We start from the raw sequence: 15,000 nt of genomic DNA on the forward strand, positions 1-15,000 counted from the left end.
TGCTTATTCACTTGTTGCTCTTAGTAACAATGTTGAAGTGTAGTTCATGCCTTGGTTGCAAAATTTAAATAGTTATGTATGGAGAGAGAGAAAGAGAGAGAGAGAGGGACGGAGGAGGGACGGAGGATTAAGAAAAGAGAGAGAGGACATTTACTTAGTGGGTAGTGTATATAAATAGTGTGTGTGGAGTTTGATATCTACACACTTTTTAGGACGAGAGATAAATGTCTCAAATTCTCATTTACGTTAAGGTAACACTTGCGCAGGTGTTTCGATGCTGAAAATTAATCTGAGTGGGGATATTTAGAAAATATATTCTTTAATGTCTAACATATTATTCTTGCCACATTAAGTTCTAGCTACTGTTGAACTGACACGTACAGCTTTCTATTTTTAACGGCTCTTTTCCCACGCAAAGCAGCGAGTTCATATCAATCGAAACAGGAAGACACCTGATAAATTTTCAAAGAATATATTGACAATGTGAGTACGTGTCCTTGCGCACACACACACACACACACACACACATTCAAACTCGCATAACTATACATATATGCATTACACATCACATACACATACTCACATAAGCTATACATATATACAACACATATCTAAACTGTACACGTTACAATATATATAAATATATACAAAATACATACAGTTTATACATTTATAATAAAGATGAGGCTCACCCTTGCTTCGCAGTCACGCGACATTTCGACCAGTCACGAGACAAGCCCTCTCTCCTCCTAGCAACAGCCTGAGGATCATTAGTCATGGCAATAGCTAGGCTAAACAAGCGCGTCCTTAGCAAAACAACACCTGTAGCTTATCGAATGAAATGGAACTAGAAAAATAAGGAGAGTGAGTGGGAGGAGAGAGGGAGGAGGAGTGGGAAAAGAGGGAGTGGTAATAGGCTAGGGAGAGAGAGTGAGAAGGGGAAGGGGTGGGTTCTAAGAGAGTAGGAAGAGGGAGAGGAAGAGAGAGAGAGAGAAATGAATAGATGCAACCAGAGACGGAAGACAAAACAACGACGAACAAAATCAACAAGACAGAGCGAAGCACAAAAAAAAGACAACAAGAACAAGAAAAAAAACAGACCAACAACGAAACCAGTGAGAAAGCGAAACAGAACGAGACAAACCAGGAAAAGAAAAAAAAAAAAAGACAAGACAGACAGACGCGCGAAATGAGCAACCCAGCCATGAGTTCACCGCCGGCAACAGAGACTCATCCACTGCCCTCGTGTCTTGCCTTTCGTATTCAACCCAAAGTATTAGGGGCTGTTGTGTGGGCTGACTCAGGCGCAGCTGCTCGGTGCGTGTGTGGGGGTGGGGGTGAGTGAGTGCGTGTGTGGGATGGGGGATGAGCTAGTGGATTGAGTGTGGGGGTGGGGGTAAGCGAGTGTGTGTAAGGGGTGTGTTTGTGTTTGTGTGTGGGTGTGGGTGGAGTGTGGGTAGGGGTTGGGACGAGTTAGTAAGTGAATATGTGTGCCGGTGGGGGGGAGGGGGGGCTAATATCAACACATAGATGGATATATAAATAGAAACTAGATATAAAGTTGGTTTTATATGTTAATTTATTTACGTATGCGAACATTCATATGCGTGCATTTACCATTACGTCCATACAGACACACAGACAGACGCACACGAAGAACGTTATATAAGAACATTTATGTCTGCATATAATTACGTTTAACAGCTGGCAAGTTCAGTGCACTGGTTTGCTGTGTGTTCTGCTGGCGCTTTCTGTTGATATTGCAAACATTGATCGAGAGTGAGAGAGGAGAAAATTAATAGAGAGAGAGATGGAAAATGAAGCAGGAGAGAGAGAAAAGAGAAGATACAAAGTAATAAGAGAATAGATATATATATATTAGAAATTCTAAAAGAGAGAAATCAAATTTGTGTTTATCTATTTAAAAGAAAAAAATGGCTGAGTCTGTTTAGAAAGGAAAGTAAAATAAATATTTTTAAGAAAACAAATTCTGAGGTGATTACATTTTTTTCTCTCTCTCTCTCTTTTCTCAAACTTTTCCTTTTTCTTGACTGCTTTGTTTAATCTTACCTTTCTGTCTTTGTATGTTTTATTATCTTTCCTCTATGTATCTTTCTTCATTAAGAATTACTAATACCGAGGTAAAGAAAAATCGTTTAATATATAAGTAATGGCGATATATAAATCTAACGCCACGCTAGACCAAGATTTAAAGGACTACACACACACACACACACACACACACACACACACACACACACACACACACACACACACACACACACACACACACACACACACAAAGATAGATAGAGACAAACATATAGACAAACTGACAGAGAGAGAGAGAAACGAAAGAAACAAACACACAGACGATCCCTAAATGTTTTACATATTTTTCTGCAGGCGTGAAGCAAAAATAAAAATAAAATATAGCGAACTTTCACATTTTGGGCATTTATCCTGGCCACCCGTAACCACGCCCACTTGTGACTGCTTGCCAGGGAGTCAAGCTGCAGTTAGGATGTGCCAATTGCCTTCTTAAAGCGGGAGGGTCAATTGGGTCGTTCGTGTGTGTTGCAAGTGGTTTGCAATTGGCGTCTAGACATAAAAATTCACTTGTTTTTATTTATTTTTTTGTTTTTGTTTTACTTTTCTTCCGTTTCTTTCTGTTTTTTTTTTCTATTTCCCTTTCTTCTTCTTTCTTTTCTTTTTCTCCTCTTTCTTCTTCTTCTCTTACTTTTTCTTCATCTTCTTTTCCTTTTCTTTCTCCTCCCTCTCTTCTTCTTTTTCTTAATTTTTTCTTCTTTTCTTCCCTTTTCTTCTTTTTCTACTAATTTTTCTTCATCTTTATCTTCTCTTTCTTCTTTTTTTTCATCTAAAAGTTACTGTTTTTAGTCTCCTTTTTCTTCCTTATTTTTCTCACGTCCCCATTTCCTTCTTATTCTTCTTTTTCTTGTATTTCTTCATCATCATATTTCTCATTCTTCCAAAGCGCGGAAAAGGAATGTGCGATTTTTGCTTTGCTGGATAAAAGAAGGTTTATGCTCGTCGTTGCTTGTGGTATTTTATTTTACTATTTATTTATTTATTATTATTATTATTATTATTGTTATTATTATTATTATTATCATTATTATTATTATTATTATTATTAGTTTTAAGTTTTTTATTCTTACATCGGCAAAACAGTCAAATCATATCAAAGCTCTTTGTTTCTTTTTGGTTTTCTCTCTTTCTATCGTTCTCTCTCTTTTCTCTCTCTCCCTATCTATCTATCTATCTATCTATCTGACTGTCTATCTATCTCTCAGTCTCTCTCTCTCTTTCTTTCTTTCTTTTCTTTTCTTACTCTCGCTCGCTCACTCGCTGTTTCTCGCCTCCCTCTCCCTCCTTCCTTCTCCCCGCTCGCTCATTCTCACCTCCTCTCTCTCCTTCCTTTTCCTCTCTCGCTCTTTTTCGCCCCCCCCCCCCCTTCATTTCCCCCTCTCGCTCTTTCTCGCCTTCCCCTTCCTCCTTCCTTCCTTCTCCCCTCTCGCTCTTTCTCGCCTCCCTCCTCCCTCCCCCTCCTTCGTTCCCCCCTCTCTCTCTCTCTCTTTCTCGCCTCCCTCACCCACCTCCTTCATACCTCCCCCCCCTCTCTCTCTCTCTCTCTCTCTCTCTCTCTCTCTCTCTCTCTCTCTCTCTCTCTCTCTCTCTCTCTCTCTCTCTCTCTCTCACCTCCCTTCCCCTCCTTCCTCTTCCCCTCTCGCTCTTTCTCGTCTCCCTCTCCCTCTTCCCTTCAGCTCCCTATCCATATTCCCTCATTCCTTCTAGAACCTTCCATCGCTCTCCCCCTCCCCTCCCCCCCCCCCCCCCCCCTTCTTTTTGGAACCTGAACCTGGGTTGCCATGTACACGTTGAGTATATTGATCCGTGAGAAGAGGGACTTTGCAAGGACAAGGACGCTGTAGGTGGGTGGGTGGGTGGAGGTGGAAGGTGGGTGGGCGGGTGGGCGGGTGTTGGGTGGAAGGTAGGTGGGTGGGTGGGTGGGTGGAGGTGGAAGGTAGGTAAGTGGGTGGGTGGATGGGTAGGTGGGCGGGTGGGTGGGTGGAAGGTAGGTGGGTGGGTGGGTGGAGGTGGAAGGTAGGTAAGTGGGTGGGTGGAGGTGGAAGGTAGGTGGGTGGGTGGGTGGGTGGAGGTGGAAGGTAGGTGGGCGGGTGGGTGGAGGTGAAAGGGGAATGGTAAGGGTGGTGAGTGGAGTTTAAAGGCGGATGGATGGATTTGGAGGGTGGGTGGGTGGGTAAAGGTGGAAAGAGGGTGGTAGTGGAAGAAGGATGGTGAAGGTGGTGGAAGGTTGGTGGTGGAGGAGGGTGGCTATGGGCAAGGGTGGAGGAAGAGGTGGGTGGAGGGGTTATGAGCAAGGGTGGTTAGTGGGCGCAAGGGATGGTGGAAAGTGGGTGGTAGTGGGGATGAAGTGGGTTAATGGTGGGCTTGGCTTGATGCAAGGTGGATGGTGGGAGAGAAAAATGGGAACAGTTTAGAAGAAGTGGGTCGTGCGTGGTAGGGAAGATGGGTCATGCAAGTAGGGATGCCATGTGTAGAGAGTGGTCATGGACAATAGGAATGGTAGAAAGAGGGTGGGCGGGCGATCGGGGTGGGTAGGTGGGCGGACGAATGACTTGGGGCGATGGGGTGGGTGGGTCAGATCAGGTGGGCTGCCGGGTGGGTGGGCGATGGGGTGGGTGGGTCAGATCAGGTGGGCTGTCGTGTGGGTGGGCGGGTGGGTGTGTGGGTGGGTGACAAGCGGTGGGTTGACCGAATGAAACGCTTAGTGTTACAGAGCGTGTGAATGTTTGCGCTTAATTTGTCGCTTGTATCCCACTGTTGTGTCTAGCGATTGACGTTGTTTTCTGTTTTCGTTTTAAGCCTCGGTAAGCTTTTCGCTATCGGTATATTTCTCTCTCCTTTGTCTTATTCTTGTTCTTCTCGTTCTCCTCCTCCTTCTTCTTCTTCTTCTTCTTCTTCTTCATTTTTTTCTAATACTTATCTCTCGCTCCTTCTCCTTCTGATCCTCCTTCCTCTCCTTTTTCTTCTTCTTCTCCTCCTCCTTCCTCCTCCTTCCTTCTCCTTCCTCCTCCTTCCACCTTCTTCCTCTCCTCTTCCTCCTCCTCCTCCTCCTCTTCCTCTTCCTCCTCCTCCCTCTCCTCCTCCCTCTTCTCCCTCCCTTTCTTCCCCCTTCTCCTCCTCCTCTCTTCCTCCTCACTTCCTCCTTCCTCTCCTCCTCCTCCTCCCTCTCCCCCTCCACCTCCCTCCCTTCCTCTCCTCCTCCTTCCTCCTCCTTCCTATCCTCTTTCTCCTCCTTCTCCTCCCCTCCTCCTCCCTCCTCTCTTCCTCCTTTTCCTCCCTCCCTTTCCTTCTCCTCCTCTCTTCCTCCTCACTTCCTCCTTCCTCTCCTCCTCCTCCTCCTCCTCCTCCTCCTCCTCCTCCTCCTCCTCCTCCCCTCCTCCTCCTCCCCTCCCCCTCCTCCCCCTCCCCCTCCTCACCATCCTCACCCTCCCTCCCTCTCCTCCTCCCTCCCTTTCCTCCTCCCTTCCTCTCCTCCTCCTCCTCCCCCTCCCTTCCCTCTCCCCCCTCTCCCTTTCCTCCCTTCCTCTCCCCCTCCTCCCCCCTTTTTTTCTTTTTTTTCAAAGAAAACAAAGGATATATTTGGTTGTTTGCGAATTCCGGGAATGACGTCACCAGTCAGCACAAAAAGAAGGATACGTCAACAAAGTTATTTTTAGTATTATCGATATAAGTATCATTAGTATCATTATTATCAATACCAGTTCATCATTTACATTTCGATTATCAGTATTAATGATATTATTGACGAGATTATTATCACTTTTTTCTTTTTCTTTCTTTTTTTTAACTCGTTATATTTGGTCCATTTTGAACGAGGGTTGTGAAATAAGTTTTACGAAATTTTGTTCTTCACTTGCTCTGTCGAGTTCCACAGTTTAAATGTGTACAGTGAGTGTAGTGTGCCAGTGTGTGTGTGTGAGTATGTGGACGTGTGCGGAGGTATGTGCAAGGTCTACGGACGTATTTGTTTGTGCGAAGGTGTGTGTGTGTAGGTATGTGCAAGGTCTATAGACGATTGTGTGTGTGTGTGTGTGTGTGTGTGTGTGTGTGTGTGTGTGTGTGTGTGTGTGTGTGTGTGTGACATATATATATATATATATATATATATATATATATATATACATACATATATATATACGTACATATATATATATATATATATATATATATATATATATATATATATATGTATGTGTGTGAGAGAGCGGTGCGCGCGACTGTGAATGTGTCCATGTGATTGCGTAACAATGCTGTGTCATGCACCGGGCCCCGTGTCTCCGTGCCGTTACCATAACAACGACATTTCGTATACCTAAAGGTTAACATAAAGTGAATATAGGTCTAGGAAGAGGGGGGTGGGGGGAGGTGACTAAGCCTAGCCCTAGCCCTAGCCCTAGCCTTAGCCTATCCGGGGATGGTTTATGTAGTCACGGACGTAAGTCTACTTTATCATAATACTTTTCGATTTTGTGAGTATGTATGCCTGTGTGAAAGTGCTCATGATGTGATATTGACACAGATATAACTAACGACAAGAATATGAAGATATATATCGATGGTATTATAAAAAAAAAAAATAATAATAATAATTTGTTTAAAAAAAGATTATAATAATGATGATTAAGACGATGATGATTACGATAATGAACAAAGAACAGTATAAAAGATACTAAGATTAAAGTTAATCGGAATACCAATCAGTATAATAATAAAAAAGAAGTTTCTAACATCTTTGAACACTGATTTAAGCCTTAAGAGAACTCGCGGGAATATGGCAAGTTAAGCGACCAAGTCAAGACGGGATGCAATGTGTTCGTTCTGTTAACGGATGTATAGTGCTGATAAACAAAGATTTTTTTTTTTTTTTTTTTTTTTTTTTGTAGTTAAGATAATCTCTGGGTTTTTTTATTTCAACATTTGGTGGAGGGGGAGATGTTAGCGTTGCCTCCATTAAATTGATTATCAACTGTTTATTTTCGCCGACGTAAAAAACAAAAAAGGATAATATTTTTTTCTTCTTCTTTTTGTCGTTAAGATGTTCGCTGGGTCTTTTATTTCAACATTTAGCGAAGGAGGAAATGCTAACGTTGACTCCACTGAATTATTTACCGTTCTTTTACGCTGCTGTAAAAGAAAAATGTACTTTGGGCTAACTAGCAGTGAAATCCTATATTCCATTACACTTCGAATGTCATGGCCACACTTCACCATGCACAATGATTTTAATTTTCTCAGAAAGATATTCATTTGATTTATAGCTTGCCTTGGCTGCTACTAAAAGGAAGGGAAAGAGAGCGGGTGCGTATTAATAAGGGGTGCTTCGCTGCTGACCGTTAATAATGGATGCAGACTTCCTGTGTTTGTGTGTGTGTGCGTGTGTTTGAGCACCTGCTGAGGGGCGACAGGTATGCTTTAAGGCATTTCTGCTCTGCTCTTTCTCGATTTTTTTTCTTTTCTTGCCAAATTCTGGGCAGTTTCCCCCCTACTCTTCGTGTTTCTTCGTGTATTTGCCGAATTTAGGGGAACTTTGTCGACTTCTGATATAGAAGAGGCTTGTTCTTCTAATTGGTCGTTCTGTCTTGGTTCCTTCCCAGTAAAAAAACATTAGTTACGCCACTGCTCTCTGTCTCTCTCTCTGTCTCTCTCTCTCGCTCTTTTTCGAAATGTGTATATTTGCATATGTGTGTGTGTGTGTGTGTGTGTGTGTGTGTGTGTGTGTGTGTGTGTGTGTGTGTGTGTGTGTGTGTGTGTGTGTGTGTTATATGTAATCCTTTCATTCTCCCTCACTCTAGCTCTTTTTCCTTCTCTCTCTCTCTCTCTCTCTCTCTCTCTCTCTCTCTCTCTCTCTCTCTCTCTCTCTCTCTCTCTCTCTCTCTCTCTCTCACTCACACACACACACACACACACACACACACACACACACACACACACACACACACACACACACACGTAGTCAAAAGCCGGTAGCCAGCGCTTGCTTAAAAGATGAACCATGAAAACATTTGATGAAAAATCCCCCGTCTTTGTGTAGCACTTTAACCTATAAAGTTCAGCCATTGAGTTCTGGGAATGCAGAATAGAGGATAAAAGTGTATTGATTGATTACCTGTTACAAAAGGTGCCGTAAACACAGGGCAGGGTGAGAAGACACACATCACTACCTGGTAATGGTTTGTTTGGTATATTTACACGAGGGAAGTGAAAAGAAGGTTATTTTTTACCTATCCCGTTTTCCCCTTTCCTTCTGTTTGTTTAAAGCGTAATCAGCTTTCTCCTTTTTTTCGTTTCTCTTTATTTTTACCATAAGTATATATAAATATATATTTACGTATACATATACATACATATATATACACATATTTCTAATATATATATATATATATATATATTAGAACGGAAAGAACGATTAACGATTATTTAAATTACGCAAAATGATAACGTTGCACATTAATACTAATAACTCATATATCACAACCAAGTGTGTTTTCACTATTACGAAGCCCCGTCTTACTGAGCTCGTTCAACATACGGATGTTTAAAGAATAATATTACAAACTTGCAACGTCGCAATGCAAGGAAATGGGGCAAAATATTTACGTCTTTCCTTCACCATTTATGCACCTGGATAACATGCAGGTATTCAGACCATATCAGTCGTTTGAATATTTGGTCTTTGTTTGTCTGTGTGTGTGTGTGTGTGTGTGTGTGTGTGTGTGTGTGAGAGAGAGAGAGAGAGAGAGAGAGAGAGAGAGAGAGAGAGAGAGAGAGAGAGAGAGAGAGAGAGAGAGAGAGAGAGAGAGAGAGAGAGAGTGCGTGCGTGTTCGTACGTGCGCGCGCGTTTGTGTTTTTTTTTTTTGTGTGTGTGTGTTTGTGCATGTTTGTAAGAATATACATATGCTCATACGTGCTTAAGTCCACACAGGAGTACACACAGGTCATGAAAGAAATATCAGGTACTCATCTCAGTTACAACCTTTGCAAGCACCGGCTAGATCTTTGTGGCCGTTGCATCACCCGGTGTTAACAAGTACTAGCGCGCTTGGGGTATAAACCTCTTGAATAAAACAAGTTCCACATCTTAATACTGAAACGCGATGTGTACATTTCGTGTTACATTTATGAAAGTGATCTCTGCTTCTATGCATTTTTTCCCCGAATGTAGGCATTGTTGATATGGGAAATTCACTTGTATTTTATGCGCCTCCTCTTCTTCACCCATTCCTCCTCCCTCTCTCCTCCTCCTCCTGCTCCTGCTCCTCCCTCTTCTTCCCCTCCTCTTCCTCCCCATCCTCCTCCTCCCGGTTCTCTTTCTTTCTTTTTCTCTTTCTCTCCCTCTCCTTCCCTCCCTCCCTCCCTCCCTCCCTCCCTCTCTCCCTTCCTTCCTTCCTTATATGTGCCTTTTTACAAACTCCCTCCTCCTATCAACAATACCATCCCTTTCCATCCTATCAAATCCTTTCTCCATCCCACACCGCCCATCCTATCCGTCCCCCATCCCTCTCCATACCCACCATTTTTTCACCACTTCTCCCCCCCCCCCCCCTCCCTTGTGTTTGCTGTGTAGGTGCAGCGGTAGCGTTCTCGTCTAGCAATCTTGCTGACCTACGTTCAAATCCCTCGCCGCCCGGGGATGGTAACCCCGGCCATCCCTTGCACACAGGGGATGACTTACTAGCAAAATGTAACAGACACTTTGCCACACCAAGAATACCCATTGTAATAAGTGGAATCAAACTAAACCTTTCTCCTTCCGCAGATCGTCGACTGCTTCCGCAACGCCCGTCTCTACCGCCGGGAGACCGCGCAGGGGATGGTGCCTCCTGCTGAGATGGTGGTCCTGTTCACGTGGCTCGGCGCTAAGCAGAAGTACGCACACAAGTACGCCAACTGCTGGACTCGCCGGGGTTACGACGTACTCCACGTCACCTGCTCCGTCCGCGATCTGCTTTTCCCCAGGAACGGGGCTGAGGTGCGAGGTTCGAGGGGGAGGAGGAGGAGGAGGAGGAGGAGGAGGAGGAGGAGGAGGAGGAGGAGGAGGAGGAGGAGGAGGAGGAGGAGGAGGAGGAGGAGGAGGAGGAGGAGGAGGAGGAGGAGGAAGAAGAAGAAGAGGTGGAGGAGGAGGAAGAAGAAGAGGTGGAGGAGGAGGAAGAAGAGGTGGAGGAGGAGGAAGAAGAGGTGGAGGAGGAGGAAGAAGAGGTGGAGGAGGAGGAAGAAGAGGTGGAGGAGGAGGAAGAAGAGGTGGAGGAGGAGGAAGAAGAGGTGGAGGAGGAGGAAGAAGAGGTGGAGGAGGAGGAAGAAGAGGTGGAGGAGGAGGAAGAAGAGGTGGAGGAGGAGGTGGAGGTGGAGGTGGAGGTGGAGGTGGAGGTGGAGGTGGAGGTGGAGGTGGAGGTGGAGGTGGAGGAGGAGGAGGAGGAGGAGGAGGAGGAGGAGGAGGAGGAGGAGGAGGAGGAGGAGGAGGAGGAGGAGGAGGAGGAGGAGGGAGAAGGGGAGAAGGAAGGAGGGAGAAGGGGAGGAGGAGGAGGAGGATAAGCAGAAGAAGGAAGAGGAGGAGGAGACGGAGGAGAGGGAGAAGGACGAGGGGAAAGGGGAGGAGGTGGGGGAAGGGGATGAAGGTTAGGGATGAGGGGAGGGGAGACGGATGAGAGGAGTAGGGGGAGAAGGAGGAGGGGAAGGATAGGTGAAAGGGCAGAGGTAGAGGGATGAGGGTGTCCATGGGAAGTGAGACAGCTAAATGGGAAGATGAAAGAAGTGTATACCCATGAAGGTGAGAGCTAAGGGAGGAAAATGAGGGTATTTGCAGGATAGTCAGGGAAAGGGAAAAGGAGGAGAAAGGGGAATGTATTTTAGGATGTGGATTTAAGAATAAGGGGAGTCTGTTAGGTAGAAGAATGTTATCAGAGAGGAATATGAAATATAAGTAGGATTGGAAGAGAGTGTAAGGGGAAGGGAAAAGTGGTTCCGGAGGTTCAAAGGTGGGTAAAAATAGACGAGACAGGGCATATTGAAAAAAAAAAAAGAGTTTAAAGATAGGTAATAGTATAGTAAAAGAAATTATGCCAGTACTATAGGGGATGCATTCCAAGGCAATGGAAGGAAGAAAGTGATCTCCAAAAATGAGAGACAAAGGGCTATCATTAAGTTGTGGGAGAGGGAGTGAAAAGGTTAACGTTATCCAAGGTTGAAATTGGTCCATTATTGCAATTATTGTAATAGATGATATAACTGAGCTGTAATTATCATAAAGAAACCTTTTTTTAAGCAAGAGATATCATGTATATCATTAACTTGAAGGTTTAGTAATAAATTCATTTTAGAACAGAATTTCCAATATAGTAATTTTTAATAGTATAGTTGTGCAATAATGGATACAATAATTAGACTGCCTTCAAGGTAACAAAGAAATTTAGATTAAATAAAATCAAAGTTATACATCTCCATAAATCATAGAAACCTAGCAAATTGCAATAATAGCATCATTAATTTTTTTTCTTCCTTTTTTTTTTATTCTAAATGAATGGGAATAGATTACAAAAGTGAATAATAATAATAATAATAATAATAATAATAATAGTAATAATGATAATAATGATAAGTAAAAAATACTCTTCACTTCTGGTTGTTTTGCATATATTACGACACAGACCCCACCTAATTCCACGACCCATCCACAGGTGACAGCATCCAGAGTCGTGGACTTCCTAACGAGCTATGACAGAAAGGTGATCGTGCATGGCTTGAGTGTGGGCGGCTACCTCACACAAAGGGTCCTCATTGACGCCAAAGACTCGCCTATTCACATCTCCCATCAGATCTTCGATAGTTTCAGTAAGTAGACTGATATCTAGCCTATTATTGTTATCATCTATATTGTATTTCTTCTTGGGTTTCACCTGCATGTTATGCCTGATTTCATAATCCCTGTAAACATGAGTTGAAATCGCTTCATTTTTGCTATTATCATTATTATTATTATCGACATTATTATTATTATTGTTATGATTATGATAATTATTATTATTGTTATTATTATTATTATTATTATTATTATTATTATTATTTTAATTATTGTTATTATTAATAGCATTATCATTATTTATTAGCATTATTGTTAATATTGTTGTTGTTGTTAGTAATAGCTATAGTAGTAGTAGTAGTAGTAGCAGCAGTAGTAGTAGTAGTAGTAATAATAATAGTAGTAGTAGTAGTAGCAGTAGTAGTAGTAATTAGTAGTAGTAGCAGTAGTAGTAGTAGTAGTAGTAGTAGTAGCAGTAGTAGTAGTAATTAGTAGTAGTAGTAATTAGTAGTAGCAGCAGTAGTAGTAGTAGTAGCAGTAGTAGTAGTAGTAGTAGTAGCAGTAGTAGTAGTAGTAGTAGTAGTAGCAGTAGTAGTAGTAGTAGTAGCAGTAGTAGTAGTAGCAGTAGTAGTAGTAGTAGCAGTAGTAGTAGTAGTAGTAGTAGCAGTAGTAGTAGTAGTAGTAGTAGTATTAGTAGCAAGAGTAGTAGATATAGCAAGAGTAATAGTAATAGTAGCAGTAGTAGTAGTAGTAATAGTAGAAGCAGTAATAGTAATAATAATAATAGTAGTAGTAGTGTTAGTAGTATCATCAATCTTCTAAGCAATTACACTGCACTGAAGTGATTAGAGTGTCAGTTTATATTCATTCATTATTGATATAACTGAGGGGGTGGGGTGGGGGGGGGCATACAATACATCATAGATAGCAATAAAATTATAATCTGAATTTTAGAAATATTCTGAAAGGACTTAAACTGAATTTGAAAATATGAATAATTGGGATGGTGGCAATTGTTACCATTATTGTTATTATTTCTTATCATTATTATCATTTTCATTCTGTCACCTTGAATCCCTGAAAAACCTGGAATCCAGCATTTTCATTCTCCAGGTCTGGAAAACCTTGAAAAACTGTATTTTCAAAAAGAATTTCTGGAAAAGTCCTGGAAATTAACATTGGGTGACTCGATTTTTGTCAGCGCCCTTTTCATGAAAAGCATCCGTGTCATGATACAAAATGCAAAGAGCCGTTGTTTCATGCCACACACTAGGTACCGGAGATTTGATTAGTTTGTTTTGTCACACACTTCCATGGCCCGTGTTTGAGATTTTTGGATGTTCCAGTTTCTAGTATATATGTATATATAATCTTTTCAAAATTTAAATGTAAATTGAAGTATAACTTGGGCTGCTATTTTACTGTTGCTCTAGTTTTCCCATCTGTTTCAATAGTTTAGTACTTGAAGGCAAGTATTGATGAGAGTTTATTGCAGAGTATTGCTTGAAAATAAGTATAGAGTTTATAAAAAATGGTTATGAGAAGTCTACTTAAAGCTGGTGTCGTCCATTGTCACCTTTCAATGTATACCTTCTTAACCCCTTGCCGACGGGTACGACAGGTAGACATGTGCTATGCTCACTGTTAGTACTTGTTTGATTGTTTTTCCACATAGATGGCTATACTTGTACTAAGTCACCAATGAGCCAGTTACGAGTACTGCCCGTCTCGCCCGTTCACCCTTTTCTTTGATTTACAAAATATTTTACGTTATCTTATTTTGCTGTTACTAATATTAAAAAAACATTATAATAATTATAATATTTATAATAAAAATAACACCATCGATATTCATATCACTAGTAAAAAATACATTTTTCCCGTCAATTCAAATTAGGTATGATCACAAGGTCAACTAATTGACTCCTTTGTGGTTAAGCACTAGCAGAGCCATCTATGGGCAGACACTTCACAAAAAAATAAAGAAAATAGGCACAGCATTTTCCCCATTTTTGTTCATTTTCCCCAGCAGCATTGGGTTAGAAACTGGGTGTCATATTTTATTTAAAGTACGTCCTTGGAAAATAATTTTTGGACCTGGAAAAGTTCTTGAAAAGTCCTTGAATTTCAGATTTAGATAAGGGGAAGGACATTCTGCATATTCTGGTGCACGTAAGGAAAAATAACATATGCTATACTGATACATTGTCTGTCACTATTGTTAAGACTTCATTGTTTTTTGCAGCAAATGCAGTGGGAATTGAAAGAGGAGTTCAAAATGCTGTCCACCCACGTTACCGTTCACTTGCAACAAAGTGTATGAAGTAAGTATAATCATACATCAGTATATGTTCTAAAAATCCCATATGAGAATATTCAGTTCATTGTCCAACTTTTTTCTTTTTTTTTGTGTTAGTATTATCTTCATCTTCATCCCAAATTCAATTCAAACTTAAAATTCTTGTTATTATTTCAGAGTTTACACCAAATATGCCGATCTGTCAAGTATATTGGAAGCACAAAAGTTTGTCACAACAACTCCTTGCCCAGCACCTGCCCTCTTTGTGCATAGGTAAGAATTGTGCATTTTTTCTTTCTTACTTTTTTTTTTTTCTTCTTCTTCTTCTTTGTCATCATCATCTCCTTCTTGTTCTTGTTCTTCTTCTTCCTCTTCCTCTTCTACTTCTTCTTCTTCTTCGTCGTCTTCTTCTTCTTCTTCTTCTTCTTCCGGTATGAATTAACTTTCATGTTTGAAAAAGATAGTTTTCCTTATATTCTTAGAGGAGGTATTGGTGTCATGCTGAAGCAAGGGAGGCTTTTATGATTGTAAGATACTATAGAGAATTGCTTTTTTAGCAACTGATTCAGAATCTGATCTACCATCACACAGAGTTAAATATCCTGTGTGTATCCTACCCATATGTAATCAACCAAGCATTGATAGTCGCTCACGTAACACACAGTAATGATTCTAGTTTAATTCAACAAATTAAAGACTAAGTTTTATAACTTTTTACATTTTGTAATGTTCTTCCCTCAGTATGGCGGATCAGGTTGCTGCATACAAGGAAACAGAGGAAGTTATCAATGCACAGCGG

At 41.6% G+C, this 15,000-nt stretch overlaps 2 protein-coding genes across 3 annotated transcripts in view; both read left to right on the plus strand.

Moving 5' to 3' along the window:
- The window catches only part of LOC125038086 (transmembrane protein 47-like), a 415,038-nt gene that overhangs the window by 70,753 nt on the left and 329,285 nt on the right, over positions 1–15,000 (plus strand). The gene's annotated exons all lie outside the window — the stretch shown is intronic.
- The window catches only part of LOC125038084, a 27,059-nt gene that overhangs the window by 10,915 nt on the left and 1,144 nt on the right, over positions 1–15,000 (plus strand). The window contains exons 2-6 of the mRNA XM_047631335.1: positions 9,866–10,078; positions 11,781–11,934; positions 14,148–14,226; positions 14,379–14,474; positions 14,943–15,000. The exon at positions 14,943–15,000 is cut by the window's right edge and continues 115 nt beyond it. Of these exons, the coding sequence (XP_047487291.1) occupies positions 9,866–10,078; positions 11,781–11,934; positions 14,148–14,226; positions 14,379–14,474; positions 14,943–15,000 (600 nt within the window). The remainder of the gene's footprint in view (positions 1–9,865; positions 10,079–11,780; positions 11,935–14,147; positions 14,227–14,378; positions 14,475–14,942) is intronic.

Source organism: Penaeus chinensis, chromosome 24, assembly GCF_019202785.1.
Source record: "Penaeus chinensis breed Huanghai No. 1 chromosome 24, ASM1920278v2, whole genome shotgun sequence".
Lineage (NCBI taxonomy): Eukaryota > Metazoa > Arthropoda > Malacostraca > Decapoda > Penaeidae > Penaeus > Penaeus chinensis.